The sequence below is a fragment of the Emydura macquarii genome, unplaced genomic scaffold, assembly GCF_026122565.2.
Source record: "Emydura macquarii macquarii isolate MOO-44397 ecotype Brisbane River unplaced genomic scaffold, CSIRO-AGI_Emac_v2 contig_1483, whole genome shotgun sequence".
Classification (NCBI taxonomy): domain Eukaryota; kingdom Metazoa; phylum Chordata; order Testudines; family Chelidae; genus Emydura; species Emydura macquarii.
In genome coordinates, this window is record NW_027131620.1 from 22,612,293 (window position 1) to 22,633,420 (window position 21,128).

The window sequence follows — 21,128 nt, forward strand, 5'->3', positions numbered from 1 at the left end:
GAGCTGTCCACTGTAAGGCAAGCAAAGCACAAAGTTGCCATTGTTATCTGGCCCCATGGACAAAAAGAAATATTACAACGTAAAAAGAACTCCCTTTCATATTCACAAGGCAAAGCCAGACCCACATACCAATCACTACCTATTGCACAGGTCGGAGTGGCATTCCAGCCATGGTAAGTAAGGGGCCCTTGCATCCATTATAGGGAAGTCTCTGTAGCACTAAATTCCCCTATCCACACTTAACCAAGGAGAAGGATCATTGGGCTCCCCTTTACCATCCTGAAGACCGGTTTGGGAGGAGGTGGTCCAAAGGGATTGGAGGAGAGTGTGGGTGAAGTGTCTCTGGAGAAACCATAGGGGTACTTGTTCTAACACCCATGCCAACAATATCATGACTAGGAATTGTCTGTGTTGGGGCCCAGGACATCATCCACGGCAGGGGAATAACACTCAGTGACTATATTGGTCAGGTACTGTAAACTTGCACCATCTTCCCTAGGTGCCCACGTGTGATATCAGCCTCCTGAGGGTAATGCAGGCGGAAAGGGAAGATTTGCTGCAAGCATCGGGGTACAGACTTGGCCCTTATGCTGGTATGCTGTGTTCCACAATGATGCCTGCTCATTTAATAGCAGAGTGGCGGGGAAAAGTGTCCTACTGTGGCAGAAGAAATAAGGCTGCCTTCCCCAGAAACCTTCTGCAAAGGATTGCAGAGTACCTACATAAAAGTTTCCTGGAGATATCCATGGAGGATTCTCGGAGCATACCTCTGAACATAAATAGTCTGTTCTGGGGGTAACCCTCTGCTTCAGTGGACCAACACCCAGGAAGCCCATCCCCACAAAAACACAAACTCCTTTTTTCCCACAAATAAGCTGGACTGGGGACATAACCACAGAAATGCGATTTGCTATACACATTCACCAGATGTGCTTTCCCCGGCATCTCGGTCAGTAAAGTTGTCCCGTGTCCAGCTGGGCTGCTCTGGGGTAACGAACAGGTCCTGGCTCTCAGGGAGAATGGATACCCTGCTCTCTTGCCCCCTGTTCTCCTCATCCTCCTCGTCCACAGAGTCCTCCTCATTCATTCTGGACTGGGATTCTTCGGAGGTATCAATGCTGCATGATGGCACAGTGGTGTTGTCACTGCTGAGAATCGCATGCAGCGCCTCATAAAAGCGGCATGTCTTTGGTGACAAGCCAGAACAACTGTTTGCCTTCCTAGTTTTCTGATATGCCTGCCTCAGCTCTTTGATTTTAACGCGGCACTGCTGAGCGTCCCTGTTGTGGCCCTTCTCCACTATACTGTGCAATATCTTCTCGTAGATATCAAAATTTCTTTTGCTGGCTCAGAGTTGAGCCAGAACAGACTCTTCACCCCTCAGGCTGATAAGATCCAAGACCTTAGGTCGTCTCCAGGCTGGAACGTGTTTGGGGCATGCAGTCACTATGAATAGTTCAGCTACAAAGCTCTCTCCATGCTGACCAAAGAGGAAATGGGAATTCAAAATTTCCTGAGGCTTCAGAGGAGGGGCTGTTTCCTGTGCATTTGGCCGTGGTGAAAATGTCCAGAGTGGTCACAATGGAGCATTATGGGATGCCTCCTGGAGGCCAATGACGTCAATTTACATTGCGTCTGCCTACACAGACGCTCATTCGATCCATAGAATTCGATTTCAGCGCTACGCCACTTGCAGAGGTGGTTTTATTAAGTTGAATTTTATTGCAATTTAGGTCGGCAGAACAGACATGCCAGTGGAGACATATGCTTAATGTGGTCGACATAAGCCGCATTATGTCGACCTCCATTGTCAGTGTAGACCAGGCCTCAATTGTCTTTTACTTCCTTGGGCCTGTGAGGTCATAAATCTCCCAAATGTTGACGAGATTTGCATTTCTGATATAAGAAACAAGCAGAAAAAAACCCAAAAGTCTTCCAGGTCTTCTTTATCCATCTAAAAAGAGAAAAATGGGGCATAAACCTATTGTAATGTAGTGGCCACTACACAATCACCCCCCCCTTGTGGCCAAAGGCCGCACTGCAGCTCCCTGTCTCTGTTTTCCCCCTCTTCACTGTGCACATAAGATCCACCTCATGCTCCTCTTGTATCAGGGGCTAATCAAAGAGCCAGTGTTCTTCACTGTGTGACATGGCAGGACTTCTCCCCAGCTTAACAAGCACTCACTGGCATGCCCCATCTCCTTTAAGTAGCTTTATTTGGCCAAATATAAGCACAAAGCAGTCAAAAAATCAGTTCACCCTTTGAAAAAGTCAGTTGACCTTTTGTCCGAGGGTTTCATGGTCTCCCTTCCCAGGGGCCTCTGCAGCTTCCTTCTCATGGCCAGTTCTCATTCCGCTAGTCTGTCTGTTTCCCTTCTGGAACACAAACCCCAGGGCTACTTCCCCAGGAACCCACCACCAGAGTTAGCTCCACTCCTCTGTGCATTCTCTCCCCAGGCACAACCTGCCCCAGTCACTCCCCATCTTCCTGAACTCTGACTGGCCTTTAGGTCTGCCCCCTTTAATTAACTGTTTGTTTAATTAATTGTTAATCTTAGTTTGGCTCACCTGATCTGGCACAGGGGTGCTGGGCCTGGTCTGCTCACAGGAACCAGCTACCCTCTGATACCTATGTTTTAAAAAAATCTCTTTCAAATCACCTATAATTGCCTTCCCACATTTGAAAAGCTTGTTTTCCTTTCCTTGGATGACAGCTCAAAGTAAAGTGTTTAAAGCTAGCACAGTGCTATAAAACCTTGACAAAGCAGCTTCTAATGTGAATAGCTTTATTCCTCTTCTCTCACCTTGACAGGTCACCTTGTTCTTAGCCCTCCACCTCCACATGTGGGTCCTGCACTGATCACAGCGCTAAACATCCTCGAGGGCTTTAATATCACGAGCCAGGTAACCAGGGAAAATACCCTCCATTGGATAGCTGAGGTAAGACTGGGCTGAGTGTTCTGTGTTGATGTAAAGGGGCCTTATTTACCTAATGAATGTGCAGAGAATTTACATAGGTAACTCCCACTGGGGTTCATGGGAAAACAGGCTGCTAAGGTTTAAATCTGGGCTTTGACACTGTATCAAATATATGCAGATACTGTAGGGTAACCCTGAATCTCTTGATTATCTGAGCCCGTTTTGCTTGAACAAAACTCCTTGCAAAGGAACATCTGTTGCCATTTATTTCCTGTATGCAGTCATCCCCACAGAGTGATTCAGCAGCAGTTGAGAAGAGTCTTGTCTATTTCCTCATTGAGAGCTCAGTGTATGGAGCCACTTAGTTATTGACTTTAACAGAGGACTTTTAGGGGCTGGCGTGTTACACCCTGCAGGCTTGTGCTTCATGTTTTTGAGTGGGATTTGGAATGCCCAGAGAAAAGCTTACTCCATTCAATCCTTCCCAGGTTTTACAATGAGCCCAGTGCCTGCTGGATGGGATTTTAGGGGGGGTTTAGTGAGCGCTATATAGATACCCATACGGATAGAATTCATCACCTTGCAAAAGGCCTTCCTTATTATTTAAGCTTTAAGTGCTAAATCCTGCAGTACTTGATATAGACTTGTTAGCCAAAACTCCCAGGTTTGTCCTGTGTAAGTCTTGAGTAAGGTCTGAAGCATTTGGCTTTTAAGTGGGATTTGCAGGGGCTCTTGGTATTAGAGTGATTTTTCACTCCTCATGCTGCCATGGTCAGTGAAGTTCATATTTATGTACCTCATCATCCAAACTCAGTGTCTTGATTTGAAGAGGAAGCATTAACCAGACATAACAGGTTTTTGCAATAAAATAAGTTGATGTAAATGGACAATATTCAAAGTGCAGCTATAGTCAGAAAAGTGACAATGAACATGATAGTGGGTGATTTTTAAAAAACTTTTTAAAAGGCTTTACCGTTTACCTTTAAAACACAGATATTCTGTTGGTGGTGGCAATGCAAAAGCATTTGGGGCCTGATTTTTAAAGAGGGCTTAATTTTTTCCAGTGGTGCCAACTGTCACAATTTTATTGTGAGTCTAGTGATATTTGGTGTGGTTTTTCCCATTAAAGCCCCAGGTTCTGGAGTCATATGATTATGTGAGAGCCTCAGCTTTCATTTTAAGAAAATAAGCTGTAGCCTTCATATTTGTGGAGAAAGGCCTGAAAATGTGACCTGAGTGCATCCTAAGAAACCCAGAGGACAAATAAAAAGAACCAACCTTTATTATTTTTAAAGTCTCCTGATTTTGGGGGCCTAAGTAATGTTTCTTGAGTGCTTGGGGTTGCCAATACTGTTGGTCTCCCTTTTTATGCCTGCTGTTTGCCCCTGCAAATAATTGCAGGTGCGTATGACGCCACATAGACACCTGACAACCTGATCTGGGAGCACAGGTATGTTGGTAGATGTCTAACACGCATTCAGTGGCGTTTTTCGAATTGGGGCCTGAACGCAAATTGCAGTGTTGCTTAGTTGTTGGCTGAGATGCTGTGTTGCACCCACTGGAAATGCAGCACAGAAAGGTGCAGGCCAGGAGCAGCAGAAGGAAAGGTATCTTTAAGCAAGGTTTGCCAGGTGGGCCTTAGCTGTGCTGTGTCCTGCCTATTTCGGGGGCAGCTGGGGGAATTCTTCCTTAGGCACCTAAGGGGCTTTTACAGCCCTTGTCCTTGGTTACTAGCTAGCATAAGGGAAAATCCCTCCCACACTGTCTTGACTAGGGGAAAGCAGCATTTTTCCAAGAGTTAATTTTTTTTTACTGTACATCAGAAGATAAATTACGACTCATAAAGAGGAATTGTTTGTGCGCCACACGTGATAAAGCATAATACACATTTGGGCTATAAATCAAAAGGATTAAGCAAGGACTTGAACCGATAATGAAAGTTACACCAACTTGAAACTGAAATCTCCCAATAAATTGTCTTAGTCCCATGCCTGTTTGACTGAAAAGCACGATTGTTCTTGTAACTCTGCCTTCAGCAATGTATCATAAAGCTGTCCTGATCCTAAGAAACTGTCAATCAACCTGAGTCAAATCACAACCGTTTTGGAACGGAACAAAATGTGCATATACACTAGCTCTCAGCTAACACTTCTCCCTCCTTCCTGTAGTTAATTGAAATCAGCTTATCGACCTAAAAACAGTTTTCTCTTCATGGTACATCTTCTTTACCCATGTTTGAATGCGTGGGGCACCTGGCAGGATTCTGTATTCCCGAAGATGCCACGTCTCCATCATGCCTTTAAAATGTGGCCCTTTAAATGTTCTGGGGTTAAAATTTTCCATTCAAACCATGTGGGTGACATATAATTAGAAATATGGGTAGCCGTTAATGAGCAAAACAATGAATTCCTGTTCAGTTCTGGTGGAACTGTGTACTATGAGCATGTGCATCTCCATCAGCAGGAGTCCCATGGAAATCTGGCATGATTTTTGGTGTTGTGATGAATGCTCCCGGAAGTGGTAATTACTGGCTGGAAGGTAGAGGGAAGGTAATAGTCTGATGGTTGTGTTTTTTAGATGGGACGGTGCTAGCATGAGTCAGTTGAAAAGATAGTGTGTATGTACATTTCACCTTGGCCCACCAGCTGTACAAATATCATTGGGTATATCCCGCTTTCATGTGATGTTGCCTGCAAAGCAAAGCTCATGTCCCTTGGCTGTCTTGTCCGTGCGCTTTGCTCCTGCTTACTGAGGTGTAGCAAGAAATCCTGGAAGCTTGCTGCTCTAGAATGCTGGTCACTGGGCAAAGAGTTGGGGCAAAATAGAAGCTAGATCCAACATGCCAGAAGAGTAAGTGCCACTCTCCATCTGGACAATGGAAGTTGAGACTTCCAGGGCCACCTAAATGTTGCTTTTCGTTTCTTTCTTTGTGTTCAATTTAGACATTAAAAATAGCATTGGACCTAGCTAACAGCTTGGGAGACCCAGTCTGTGATGCATCCATCTCCCATAGTGTAGAAGACATGGTGAGGTAGGTCTGAGAATGAGGAATGCTTTGGTGAATAAATGAATATGAATCATTATAATCTTGTTTGACATTCCTGTACGATGAAACCTGGTCCTTGTTCTGGATGTCTTTTTTTGTTTTACTGATGAAAGGCCAGTTCCCAAGGGGCCTCGCAAAGTATGAGCTATGCTGTCATCAGGGATGACCACTTAGAAGGTATCCACATATTTCACAGCCCATATTCACATGAGCAAAAACAAATTTGGCCCTGAAAAACTATGGGGAATTGCAATGTGATTTCCTCAGTCGGATTCTTTCTGTAACAGGCTAAACCCAGAGGTTTATCATCCATTTTTACCCCTCTAAAATCCCTTTTCAGAGGCTCAGGCAGAGACACCCACCTCTCATCTGAGCCTATCCAGTGCAATCAGAAGTTGTACATTAAGGACACTGGCTTCTCCCAAAACCCAGAATGGTGCTTCATGTCTCCCTAATGCTCTCTGACAAATCTGGAATTGAAACATTGTCTCATATCTCAAAGCTGGTTTTATGGTTAATGCAACAATGCTGGACGCAGTTCATCCATTTCTACACTTGCAGCTACCCCATGTTCAATGCTGGTTCAGCTGCAGCCATTGCTGACACCTGTGGTCAACAATGGGTAATTTTGCTAGTGTAGACAAGGCCTTTCCGTATAACAAGAACACAGTGCAGTGACTCTGAGGCCTTATCTACATAGCAGAGGAATCATGCTAAGGTCTGATTCCTGTTGGAGGGACTTGCTACAGTCCTTTCATGAGCAGGGTCAAAGCACAGTGACACCATTAGGAATTGTGTCTAAGCCATATTGTGTGTGGACATCATTTGATTAGGAACAAACCATGCTATACCCTACTTACAAACTCATTAAAATAAGGCCTAAAGGCCCAGTCTCACTAGAAGTGTAACTGTCCGTTTGTAACCAGGATGTCATGCTTTCCTCTGACCTCTGTCAGTCAAAGTCTTTCCCAATCTGCTCTAAAAGAAAGTCCGTATGCTGAGCAAAGTCCTTCCTGGAGTTTGGCTTTATTAACAAAGAAATGAACAATAATACCACATAAAAGTCAGCTCAAACCTTCTTCCCTGACCTGATTGCTCCTAGGGTTTCTCCCTCAAAGATGCTCAGCTCACACCCTATATTTGCTTTCTCCAAAAAGGCCCTCCCACCTCGTTTATAGCTAGGTGGGGTACGGAGCATAGTAATGTCTACCTCACTGAGTTAGTAGAAAATAAATTAACCTGTAGCAACATCAACCCTTGCTAAAAAAGTGGGGTGTTACAAGCAGCCACTTTTTTTCACAACTCAGCTATGTGTCAGTTGCTTTTGTGTATCCATTTCTAGCATGTCCATGACACATACCTGAAGGAGCCTTCCTTTCTTTTGTACGGTCTCATGTTGTTATTTGTATTGTGGTAGCACCCAGGAGCCCTAGGCGTGGACCAGGGCCGCGTTGTGCTAGGCACTGTACAAACAATCTTGTCTGTAAAGTCACAGTAATGCTCCATCATTCTTACCTGCCGTGCTTTCATTGAACCTCACTGAACTCCAGACAGTGGGGCAGGTGCTGCAGCCCACAGTCTGACTAACGAATGGTCCAGAGCAATGACCATGGAGTCGTCTCCCCCTAATGTGGTGGATGAGACGTCTCATTTCCTTCCATTTGATACACCAGAGGAGCTCGCTTGCCACAGTGCAACCTCTATTCCTCCCAGGCACATCCAACGGGCCTGTGAGGAGTACAGCCCATGGATTTATATATTAGATGTGCCCTAACTAGGAGATGTTCTGCTTTCTCTAAGCCCATTGCTTTTTCGCCCCCTACCCTCTCTTGTCATTGCAGTAAATCAAAGGCAGATTTCCTGCGTCAGCTCATTAATGACTCCCAATCCTTCCCTTCTGGTATCAATATTCCACCCTTCTCCATGGAGAGTGGCCCCCCTGCTAGCCAGGTCCTCGTTATGGGACCCGATGACTACATTGTTGCAGTGGTAAGGTAAAGGATTTACTTTTTCAGCATGGCAGGGTTTAGAGATGGGAGAGCAGAGAAAAGAAGGTACATTCAGTGTAGGGGAGAGAGGAATGACTCTAGAGATTGGAAATGACAGACCTATCCCCATCACCTAGCACACACTGGTTCAACCTAGATCATTGGTGATTGCAAGTCATTACCATCTCCGGCTGTTCAATGGCCTCTCTGAAATAACTTGATGGTCTCAGTCTAGTTCCTAATGGAGAGGAATTCACATCACAAATTTCCACCTCTACCTGTCATCCTTAGCAGAGAGTCCAAGGGCGACTGGTTCATGGAGACCGAAATACCCTCTCGCCTAGAGGGGATGGCTCCAGGCACACTGACAGGGCTCGGCGGAAGAAGCTTGCACTGCTACTGCCCATGCCGGACCTGTTCCATAGATACACAGAGACTTTCATTCTCTAGGGTTGTCAGGCTGGCACCTTTCGCCAACACTAAAATAACCTACTGAAGATTCCCCACCAAGGAGGAATCTGGGGTAGTGCTCTGACAGTACTAAGCCTTGGAGTGTGATGTGCATTACTGGAAGGGTTGTCGCAAGGTTTCTTTGTATTCCTTTTCAGTTCCCTGAACCGTCCATTTGGAAGTGGAATAATAACGCCATCTGGAATCCTTCTAAACAGTCAGATGTTGGACTTTTCCTGGCTGAATAGTACCTCGAACCACTCCTCTGCCAGCCTGGTAATGAATTCCACACAGAATTCTGAATTTGAACTATTTTGGTTTTGACTCTATATTCTCAAATAACTTCCACAAAACAAAGAGAGGCTGTTTATGCAGGCTGAGCTCTCTAGCTATCTCTTCTCTTTCCATGCTGCCCAGCAGAGAAATAGAATATAGACTACAGTAGGAGGTTATCTGTATGTGTGATCTGCCTATGTGAAATATCATAGTATTGCAAGGAAAACATACAGAGTCTAGTATGGTTGCTATGTAGAAAGCACACTTTCTTCCCAGGCTGATCACACATTATGTTGATTGGAATTAAGGATTATATATGAAAATTATCGCTCTCCATGTTGAAAAAGTGATGGACAATGGAAACCAAATCCTGAGGTCTCAGACAAAGAGCGTCACTGACCACTGCTGGTCACTTCCTGTGCTAAAGTGTTGTGGGGTGTTGCTATGCACTGTTAAACAGTTGCCACTTTCCACTCCAGAGGTGGCTGCATTTTAGTAGTGGGTGAAGTCATTGCTGTTTGTAGTTTGGAATGAAAAATGTTATATAAATGTAAACTAGTATTATCATAGCAGTGTGAATGGCATCATAATCAAGCCACTAGTATTAGGGTTATTGACTCAGAAATGCAAAGAGAAACAATGTAACATGAGCAATTTGGGCTATGGAAAATTTTTGTTCTGATCTGTTTAATGGTTTTGGGGGTTATTTTTTTCATCAACAGAGGAATCTTATTCAGCCTGGAAAAAGACCCCTGTCCTTTTTACTGCCCACTATTGTTCGACCGTCAGAAGGGATGTGTGGGACTTATCTTTGTCTAGGAGCTAACAATGGCGACAAAGCTTTGAGCAGCATCACGCAGGTCAGCTTTGAGTACTGCATCTGAGCATGTTGTACTGCAGGCACATTGCACATATACCACTTGCTATAGGGAAGGTCCAAGCTGTCTTCCAGTGTTTCCTCCTGCTGGCACTGGAGGCTGCCTACACCAGTATGGCAATTATCAGGACAAACATGAAATACGCAATTCCTGTTTCTGAAGAGATTAAAATATTGTCTTAATCTACATTTAGTTCTGCTTCAAGGAAACAGCCTATGGAGACTGAAGTCCTCCAGTAAAATATGGGCACTAGTGTGACATGGAAGATGAGTTTCACTTGTAAGAAGACTCCTGGTTGAGTCATCTGCACAGCATGAACACAGGACCTGTGGGTCTAAAAGCACAAGCCTCTACTAGCTGAGCTAAAGGTGCTGGCCTGTTACTTCAATGGAAGTAGTAGGCTCATATATGGTCAAGCCACACTGTGTGAGCATAAATTGGTTTCCCTTCCCCACCTGCCACCCCAAAGCACCTCACACCTGCCCTAGAGGGATAGTCCCCAAAGTAGATAGGAGAGCTCTGTTTCTCCCATTTCATCTTTGTACTTTTTCCTGAGGCTGCCAACAAAAATGTTAACTGGTGTTGATTAGTAACAACTTTCTGTTGCTGCTGGCCAGCCTGGATCCAAACTGGTGACCTCAAAGTGATCAGATCAATCCTCTGAGCCATGCAGTCCTGAATAATTGGTAGTCTAAAATTACATTTGCTAGGTTTGTCCCTTCTTTTTACCAAGAGCTTGTCTACACGGCTAATTAGTAGGGGGAAGCTAAGGTGTGAATGTGCAGAACTATGGAACTTTTAGTGCACAGTACCAAGGTCCACATGGCCAGATAGTGCATGACAGGTTAGTGTGCTGTACATCCACAGCCTGGCTTGCTGTGCGCTAACTAGCCAGTAGACAAGATCTGGGACAAGGTGGTGTGCCTTCGCTGATGACGGCTCTTATAAATGTCAGGAGACAGAATCTTAGCAACCTTCATAAAGGTTTTGTGACATGCCACAACATAGTCAATGGTCATCTTCTTAAAGAATTTTAGAAAATAGAACTGTTGTGTTCTGAGAGCTGCAGGAGGATGTGAGTGGAATTTTGGTTCTGATCCCCATAGAAGTTCAACTTAGCACATTCCTTCCTGAAATCCTTCATATTGTGAGCTCTCCAAATAGCTCTTCCTAATTTATCATTTGTATTGAGATGGAGCACTTGCTGATGGCACGACTGTATATATAACAGCCCTGGGTTATTAAAAGGCAAGAGTAGAACCAAACTTTACTCTGAGTCACTTTACCCCATTGAAGGCATTAGTCAGAGGAAGATTAAAGCCACCCACTTGCCTTCTAATGTTCTATCAGAAGGGTTCACTTTTTGGTCATAAAAATACCTTTTCAAAGATTTCCCTGGAGTTTCAGCCTCGTGACTCTCACTGATTTAATGGGACTATATGCAAAACCTGCATGTGCACATGCAATTCTACAAATATATACCTTTGGAACTAATTTTCTTTTTTTTTTTGATTCAGCTTGAAATAAAATATGCGGGGATTAGACATATTAATAAGTATATAGAAAGTGAATTAAAAACAAAAACAAATAAGCAAATATCAGATAAGAGGAGGGACCTGGCCAAGAATAAGGTCTTCGGGACTAATTTTCTTTTTTTTAAAAAGGGCTTCCAAAAATGTGTCTGCAGTATCTTCAGGTGCACCTATTTAAATGTATACAAACATGCATTTTGTTCATGTAAAGTGGGGAATTGTGCAAAAAATGCCTTTTTGCCTGTGAAGTGGGTACATTTCAAAATGTTGGGGTTGCAAATTAGGAAGATGCTTTGGATGCTTATTCCTTAGTGTTTGAATGAAGTTGTTAATATATGGGGTCTTTTTCTTATATAGGTTTTAGTAAATGTTTTAACACTTAACAAGAACCTGAGTGAGAGTCTGTCACTAGGTCGGCTGCATCCACAGCTTCAATCCAACATCCTGCAAGTTGACAGTGAGTATGGAGATCAGCACTGATCTTGGTAGACTACATTTCCACCATGTCAAAAAAGAAAGGAAATTTTTTTATACATCTAGGATTACTCTGTAGTCTGTCCCAAGAAGACATCTGTTTAAATGTACAATGCAGCTGCTGGGAACAGAGAGGTCCATTTCAAATTACAGTTTGCCTAGGAATAGGGATTGGTGGGTAGGAGGGACAGACTTAAGGGAGACCAAGTCAAATTTAAAATTCTAGTAATTCAGTCTTCTTTTTTACTCCTTCAACTTTCATCTATATGGGTGAAATTGACTGACTGGCATTGCTTATTCCATGATTGCCAAATCCTTCTTGTCATTCTTGTTGGACATGGGATCTAGCATTGTAGAACATTGTCTCATGTGCTTCAAAGAAAGCACAGGATTTGGAGATCATAGAACAAGTCACCAGTGGATGGATTTTGCTTCTGTAGGTAAAAGCTAAAGAAATAGACAAGTTCTAATTAAATGGCTTGAATTGTAAAAGGGACTGTGTGTTCCCAGCTTGTAGAGGACTGGTTAGGATGATTCCTGACATGCAAAAAAGAGATGGTAAGTGCCATAGTAGAGCTGTGCTCTCATGTTATCTGTACAACTAGTTTCAGTACAGCCAGGAGGCCTCCACATGAAAGCATTCCCCAAAGCTGACAGAAGACCTGCTTTCTGTTCCCGTGTCTATGCATCATCATACTTAGCCATTCTAAGTCTTCATCATGTACAAACTGTGAAGTGTATATCCAAAGAGACAGATGTTATAAGCTGGCATTTTTGAGCACCCTACATATAGGATAAGTAGTACTTGTGCATTATGCTCAGCAATGAGATCTATTAATGACCACAGTGACTTGTAACAAAACAATAATGAAGTATCATAGACATTGGAAATGGCAAAGATGTATTAGGCTCACATATTATTTTTCCAGCCAGTTTGGGATTGGTCCTTCCTGGCTAATCTCCATGCTTTTTCCAGCCCAAATGTACCAAAGTAATGGAGTTTCCCCCACCCCAAATTGGAGATTTTTCCATAGTCTGGTAGACCTCATCATTAGCACACTTTCCCTGATATTTTTTCCTTTGCTTGATGCCATCATCCCATTCCTCCTACCTACACCCTTTTATTCTCACCAATTCCTCTCCCTTCTTGGTGGTCACACCTTTCAAATACTCATTTGCCCCTCTACAATCATTTGGCCAAGCTGTATGTGTTCAGTGTCTTTCAGTCTTTCCTCATAAACCATTCACCTGGTTCCTAATAATTGTTTTGTTCCTCTCTGCAAACACCGCCTGGTTACTAAGATTGTGGCACCAAGTCTAGCCAAAATGCATGAGGCAAGACCATGATCATGTCTTCAAACTGGCAGTCCTTTAACGCAGCCAGAGTCTTCATACACAGTGGTGCCTACCTTTCTAGAGCTAGCTACAGCCTGTGTTACCCTCACAAACACTTTTTCTTTCACTTTCCATTCCCCCTGCCACTATACTCAGCTGCAATCCAGATGGCAGGAAGGGGAAACCCATGATAATATTTTTCTGATTCTCATGTGCCCAGAACTCTGCCAGTCTAGATGTCCCCAAGTTCCGCAGTGTTGGCAACTCTCCCAAGTTTATTGTGAGGGTCACATAATTTTGTATTTTTCCTGAAGCTCCAGGTCCTGGAATTATGTAATTATATGAAAATCTCTGCTTTCATTTAAAAAAAAAAAAAAAAGGCACTCCTTCCTTCAAAGTTTTTAGCCTTCATAGTTGCAGAGAAAAGCCTGAAAATTGGACCAGAATGTAATTTAACCAGAAGACAGTTAAAAAGAACCCAAAATTTACTATTAAAAAAAAAAAGTAATGATTTTTTTGCAACCTGATCTGTGATTTTTGAATGCCTTCAGTTGACAATACCGTAAAAGACACTTCTAAACCATGCTCTTACCTACACTTTATATAGCTATAAATATAATGAGATTTGTACTTACCTGCTCAGTTTGTAATGTTGTATCTTGAGTCAATTTGCAACCTTACCTTCAGTATTTATATTAAAATAGTGAAAGCACAGCAAATAACAAAGCAGGGGAGATAGCCCTGCCTTTCTCTACCTATGTGAAGGGGAACCAGGGAAGAAACTGCATTGTAATTTATCAGAACTGTGCTTCTTGGCAACTTGCATTTTTTGTTGCATGTCTGTCTCTTGCCTTTGTAACTGCGAGTTCTTGGGGCCGGGACTGTCTTCTGTGTGTGTACGGTACCTAGCACAATGAGGTCTCCAACTCTAGCGGGAGTCCATAAGCACTACTGGAATACAGATAATAAATAATAGGAGAAATTCAAGTTGTGTCTCAGCTCTAAATGATCTTGGTGTAAAAAAATATGGCCTAAATTATAAAAAATGACGAGTGATTTTTAGGGCTTCAATCTTTGGGTGCCTTTTCAGAAAGTGCTGAGCACCTGGAGCTCCAGTTACCTGTAGCTGCGGGTGCGTGACTGTTGGGAAAATCATGCCCCAGTTATCTCAAGCGGGGCACTCAGAACCTGAAGCACTCCAAATTGGGAGCACTTTCTTGTTCCAGGCAGATTGATTTCCACATTAGCTTTGCAGGCTCATCAAAACTTTTGACCCAGCTCTCTGAACCTTCAGAAGTTCGCCCATTAGTGCATTTTGCCACACCGTTTAGAAGTGGCATGAAAGGTTTCTCCTCCTCTCATGCATAGGAAAAGGGGTGCTGCTTCTTGTCCGTCATGTGAAGAACCTGAATGGTGCTTCTCCTAACCTACTGTTAAGGTGGACTGCAGCTTTCCACATACTCCTGTTTAATCCTGATAGTCCTAATATTTGAGTCTGAATTAATCCTGAAGGCATACAGTGAAGGCTATAGTAAGTTCTGTCTGCTAGATTTTCCATTTTCTTGCCCCACACTTACCCTATCATCAATTTTTGCAGAAGCAGCAGTTCATTTTCCCCTTCCATTGAGAAGGAGGTCCCTCCACATCCCTAAATGATCCTCGCATAACTCCCGTTTCCCCCCCACCACACACACACACAATACTGTCCACCTTGATGATACCCCATTATGATACTGTCTTTGCTGCTCTCTTGAGACCCAGCGAACAGTGCTTCTTACTAGGCCATTGCACTTGTACTCTTGTGATGCATCTCTGTCTCCCAGATCCCTAACTGATGGGCACCAATGGGCAGTTTCACTGCCACAATGGATTCCAAGAAGCTTAAGGTAAAAACTTAAAACTAATGCAATAATGGCTTAAATTAAAATAACCTCTTCTAAAATCTTGACAGGTGAATTTCTCGAAGAAGATATTGAATTCCTTGAAGCCAGGGGTCATCAAGTGGATAAAGTCGAAGTGCTCTCCCTGGTTCACGGAGCCAGGAGAACCAACAACTTCATCATTGGCGTGAAAGACCCAAGAAGCCTGGATGCCGCAGGAGCCACAATATTATAGCAACCTCCAGATGGTGTGTTAATTGAATGAGGCTTTAAACAACTACAACAAAAAATTCTGTGCATGTTGGCCCCTTTTTCCTCCCCTGTTGTGGAATGAGCAGTGTTTGCTGTGGGTTTCTGCATTGCTGAATAGAGCTTCTGCATTCCCCACCCCAAACAATGCAAGAGTGGAGGGCAATGCCACTATATAGCCCTTTGATTTTTGTAAAAAAAATAATCTGAGTTGTAATAATCTCAGCTGTTATTAAAGGAATGCTGGGAATACACTTTTATTTTGACAGTCCCTCATTAGTGGTTGCAGTCTTTTCAAATGCCAACCTTAAACATTTTAAATTAACCAGCAGAAACGTTAGCGAAGGAGATGACAAAGAGAACAAAATATTTTGTGCCAAACAGACAATTGCTGCTGATGCTGTAGTTTTCAATTCCCTCCTTTCACTGGCTCAACACCCTCGCCCCATATAAATCAATATATAATACCAATTGATGTACTGGCTCTAGGCAGTCGTACCTGGAACTTCAGGGATTTCTTTAATATTCCCTAGAGGTCATCTGATTTTTACTAGCATGCATATTCCTATATCAATCCCCATTCATGCATCTCTACATGTCTTTAGTACCCTTATGTCTCCTTCACCCTCAATGTTTTGTATTAATTTACTGCATAGACTCATGGGGGGTCTGAACTTGGAGTCAAACTACGTCTACACTGACAAAAATGGCACCCATAATTCACCACTGGTGCCCCCAAAAGAGATCCACGGGGATGGCCACAGTGCAAGTTGTAATGTAGAAAGAATTTGGGTAGAATCAGGGCTTTTTTAACACTGTCTCATCTAACCCTGTCCTGAGCATCAAATTCATGCCAACAGTTCAAACCAGTGCTTCTATACTATTATGGTGGGTATGTTAGAAAACCTAAGTTATAGAGATAAGACAGGAAACAAAGCAAAAATTACTTAAATATTTTTAGAGTGCCCACCATCCATGACAGGCTGAAGGACGAATTCAGCAGTTGACTTATCCGTAAAAATGAGGAAATAAAAAGCATGATCTTGCACAGTTTCATTCTGATCACCTTTTGAGCATCTCCTTTTTTTTCCACCCATAAGTTATAGGCAATCACCTAGCACTTTAAGATGTTTTTAAATTATTTTTGTCATTGTTTTCACAGTCTAAGATGTACTGGTTTCCTTCCTGATGTTAATATATCTATGGCCACTGTACATATTATATATGTATGTCTGCTTATGGATGTCTTGGTATTTCATTTAATGCTTATGAAGAGAATTCCAGATCTTGTCAGCCCTGAGACACCAATGAGCTGGAATCTTGTGAATGCTGTCTTGTTCATATGACACCTTTTTATGGCTCAAATGCAACCTGATGGGGGGAGTATGTGGTATCTTCTTAAGGGGATCAGTGAACTAACAGATTATCAAATTAATAATTCTTTGCATTTATGTAATCTCTGTTATCTGAGGATCTCAAAATTTTACAAATGTTAACTAATGAAGTCACACAAAACCCTGTTGAGGTAGGAAAGACGTATCAGAGAGATCACTTTGGTTCACTATTGAAATGCAGACACCTTGAAGGTAGAACAAGGTGGCTATTAAGGAAACGTGACTAAACTATAATATTTTCCATCACAGATGACTCAGTATGGGTCAGCCATCAGCCTAGTAGTACTACAGGAGAAAGGAGAAGTGCTATAGTGAAAGCAGCAAACCGCATTCATAACATTATACATGGTTTGGAGTAGATTTCATAAGGGAAGGGAGGGAGGCAGTTTTGTGCATTGATCCCCATGGACTGAAATCTGGGATTTTTCTAGGACAGTGACAGCCATGATCTGTCCCCTATATATGGAGGTTTGCTGAACAAGATTGTAAAGTAAGTGTTCAAGTTATTGTTATTTATAGTGCTCCAAAAGTGTGCAGGGCTTTATAAATCACTTGGAAAGATAAGTCCTATTTGTAAATTGAATTCTTCTTTTCACCAGTAGAGCTCTGATGCTGAGCCCTGAAAGTCCACTTACAAGTAAAGATTCTGGTTCTGATCAGAAGTGCCCTTTACTGTTCCAAAGTGGAATTTCAATAGGATTATTCAAATACGGTAAAGTTAAGCATATTCTTAAGTGCAGGATCAGGGCCTATACTGGGAAGGTGAGAAAACTGAAAGAAACAGGGAGATGGTATTATACCCAAAGGCCACATCTAACAGAAACAAAGGTCTGAATGGTTTCCTCTTCACTCTGTTTAAAAAGTGATGTCAGTATAGCATGTATTTGACAGAGTCCCTTGTCATTAAAGCCTTGGTCAGAAAATTTCTACTACGACCAGCATCTCTAATGTTGGTAGTCAATCTACTATGGCAAGATCTACTGAATTTCATTTTAGTTCATTTCATTTTAATTCATTGTACTAGAAAATATGTGGTATTTCCTCATGTACAAATGAGACAAACATTGTGAAACAAACGTCCGTATTCTAACCTTAGAAACAAATGCTGCTTTCAGAAACACATGTTAATATGCAGTATCTCCATGGACTTCAGTGAAGTTACTCTCAATTTGCTACAACATGAGAGCAGAATTTGACCCTGAGTCTTTATGCAGAATTCTGCCTTGATATCACTGAGAAGCTCTCAGCACAGAACAACAGTATGAGATGGCCCAAAGTCTTATGAAGATAATTGACACCGCGTAAGAATTACATTTTAATTTTAAAAAATGCTTTTACCATTTGTATCATGATCTTGGAAGTGACTGAAAAACCAATGAGGGTCAAACCTTTACCACCCATTTACACTATTGTAAAATCAGAGTAATGTACATCAGGAATCACTGAGATCAGAATCTGGCCTTGAGTATTGAGGTAATTAATTAATGATTTCCCACAGAAGCTCAATGCAATTAATGAATACAGCTACAGACCAACATTTCACTGGTTTTAAATGCAATAGTGCATTTGCACTCTCCATTGTGTCAAGCACAGATTGCTGTGTTTAAAGCTCTAAAGGTAAGGATATACAATGGGTAAGAATTACATCGTTACTTGTGTATGTGTAACAATTATTTTTTTTACCCTACACTCCCTCTTCTATTCGAGAGAATCTGTTCTCCTACCAGGACAGCCATTTGTCCATTAATGACAATTTTTAAAACAAGACTGGATGTTTTTCTAAAAGATCTGTTCTAGGAATTATTGTGGGGAAGGTCTCTGGCCTGGGTTATACAGGAGGTCAGACTGGATGATCGCAATGGTCCCCTCTGGCCTTGGAATCTATGACTATGACTTTTGCCTTCCTCATTCCCGCTACTAAAATCAGCAAACAGTGAAAGGATCTAATTCTGATTTCACACCAGTGTAAATTGGGAGCAACTTCATTGAAATCAGTGGCGTTATATTGATGTAAAATGCTGTAAGGGAGGTCAGAGCACATTCAGTATTTTCAAAATAGTTATACTAATGCCTTGCTTAGTGAGCTCTTGGTTCCTTGACTAAGAAGGGAAAACTACGAAGCACATTTTTTGTAGTAAGTGGCACAGGCTTTAGCTATCTGATTTGAAATGGGGTTTTTCTCTGAATTACTGGTGGTTTTCTCTAGAGCTGTTCTGCTCAAAAAGTTTTAGACTCCAAAGCTCACTGCGGAAACTGAAAAAGGATTTTTGGCCCAACTCTCCTCTCACATCTGTTTCACACCAGTGCAGCTCCAGGGACTTCAATAGAGTTACTCTGGATTTACATTAGTTTGAGGGAAAGACAAATCAGGCCCCTTAAGCATAACTAGATAAAACTCAGAACCTTTTCATAGTGGACAAGATTATAGCACAAATCAGAAATAAGAAGTGCTGCTATAGTGGGTGAACCTTTGCAATGGTTTTGAGAAAGTTCTATACATCAGCAAAGGGCTTCTCAGTATTATAGGCCAGAGGAATGAGCACAGTGGGAGGGCAAGGGCAGCTTTCAGAAGGGGTAGGAGATTGTAATGAGCCGTTAAAAAAACAAACAAAAAAACCCCATGCCTCTGTGTATGGGCCCGATGAGGCTGTTCAATGGTGAAACCTCCAATAATGAGGCTATCTGCCAACAAAGAGTCCTCCATTGTTCAGCCCTTCTGTTAAAAGGGCTGATTTCCACAAGGATGAGACTGGAGGGAGAAAGTCTCTCAACAACAGTAGCTTCTTGCAGACTGAAGCCCTTCAAGATAACTTCAGGAAGTTCACCCAACTGAGGACAGTCCCTCAGCTTTGTGCAAATCTTCCACAAATGGGTCTCAGACCACCAGCTGCAAGAATACTTCATGGAGCTAATCCCTCCAGTATATCTAATCTATACCATGCCTGTCAGTTTGGTAGCTATGTACTCATCTTCCTTTTTCCTACCTGGACAGAAGTAGGTGCAGACTGGGAAGAAAGCAATTAAAATCTCATCAAAACATGTCTGCCCCACGCCGTCTCCCCACATTTGTCAAAGAGAGCGCATACAGCTTCTAAACTAGGAATCACTTTTGGCAGTGCAACCCGGGCATGGAGAGATTAAGTTCTTACAACAGAATTGTCAGATAGTATTTAATTTTGGAAAATCCAAACATGATGATGAGTACAAGTGTAAAGATACCACATTTATTGTATAGACTCAGTTTTATTTGAAAATACTGACATATGAAAATGCATTGTAAGCATAACCGTGACTTTGATTGTATTGAAATCACATGTATTTTGTGCATTTTTTTCACATACAATGAAAAAAGGCTGAAATAAATGCAGTTTTCTTTTGTATTATGCACTCACAATGTACTTGTTTCATCCTTTACAGTGTTCTGTTGATAGATTGTATTGTATTATTATTTATATTACTGTAGCACCGAGGGGCCTAAAACTGAGATCAGGGCCCCATTGCTGTAGGCCCTCTATGTACACGTAGTAAGAAACAATCCCTGTCACAAAGAACCTATATCTTTGAAGGGGCCAGCCAGATCCAAACATCCCCAATTTGGATCCACATTTTGTGGATCTACTTTTTCAGCTAAACTGAATAAGACTTTGTTTGAAAGGTTAATGTATGTGTACTTCCATCTCTCATATCACTTATGTCTTTCCAGTTTGTGGTGTGGTTTTTTCACTTGTAAAAACAAGTTGTATATGTAGGGTGTGTTAAAGGGGCTACTGCTCTTAACATTTTAAAAAAATAAATGTTTGTTCTTTTCTTATAAACAGGTGAGAAAGAGCCTCTCTTAGGACTATTCACAATTTCCCCTCCTAGGCTACACATACTTATGGCTGTTCTTAAAATACGGGGCCTGATTCTGATCTCACTCTCACCTGGGTAAATCAGGAATAATCCTACTAAAGCCATAGGCTCCAGCTGTGAGCAGACCAGATACAGAAGGGAGGAGCCTTAGGCCACCTTTGTACCTCTCCATATTTTGGGTCCCTTTGGCTCAAATGAGAACAGGCTCAGGAGTGAAATTCAGCTATTAGAGGAAAGCAGAGCAGCAGCCACTTGTGGCTGTCACTGAAGTGACACCATTGGCTAGACCTAAAATAGAGAAGTGAGCTATTTGTACTTTACTTGGTTAGATACAACTGATTAAAGGATAAATTATTCTGTTTGTTCACACTAGCCATGCTGAACCATTTTGAGAAGCCTTGCATTGCAGGCCCATGAAGACACTGGTGTGCTCCTAAATCAGCTCAGTTGCAATGCACTCTGGGAATCTGTTCCACAATGTACAAATCACTGTAGAGGTGGCCTGTCTGAGCATAAAGAGATGCTGTTGGGAATGAAGCAACCAGTACTGCTCCTCTCTCAGCTGCCTCAGCCTGCAAACCTCCTTTTGTCCATTTTGTCCTTTCAGTCCATTCACTGACTGAATTCTCCTTTCTGCCCCCAATAATTTCCCCCCCCTCCATCTATTACTCCTCATTATTGCCCCACTTCAAATTCCTCTGAGCCTTCTGCAATGCCTCTGACTCCAGCTCCATATGTCTGCACCTGATGAATCACATTTGATTTGCTGGCTGCAAATATTGGTCTGACAAACTGAGGTGAAACTGAGACTGTCAACCAGAGACCACAGTTGGACCGCCAGCTACAGATGCCTTC

General features: G+C 42.4%; 1 protein-coding gene across 2 annotated transcripts in view; it reads left to right on the forward strand.

Annotated features, from left to right (window-relative positions):
* GGT7 (gamma-glutamyltransferase 7) overlaps positions 1 to 19,806 on the forward strand; it is a 50,955-nt gene extending 31,149 nt beyond the window's left edge. For both annotated transcript variants that reach the window (XM_067554452.1, XM_067554453.1), the window contains exons 9-15: positions 2,813 to 2,940; positions 5,862 to 5,950; positions 7,807 to 7,959; positions 8,562 to 8,679; positions 9,402 to 9,539; positions 11,447 to 11,546; positions 14,850 to 19,806. In XM_067554452.1, coding sequence (XP_067410553.1) covers positions 2,813 to 2,940; positions 5,862 to 5,950; positions 7,807 to 7,959; positions 8,562 to 8,679; positions 9,402 to 9,539; positions 11,447 to 11,546; positions 14,850 to 15,013 — 890 coding nt within the window. In that variant the 3' untranslated portion in view covers positions 15,014 to 19,806. The remainder of the gene's footprint in view (positions 1 to 2,812; positions 2,941 to 5,861; positions 5,951 to 7,806; positions 7,960 to 8,561; positions 8,680 to 9,401; positions 9,540 to 11,446; positions 11,547 to 14,849) is intronic.
* The last annotated feature ends 1,322 nt before the right edge of the window (positions 19,807 to 21,128 follow it).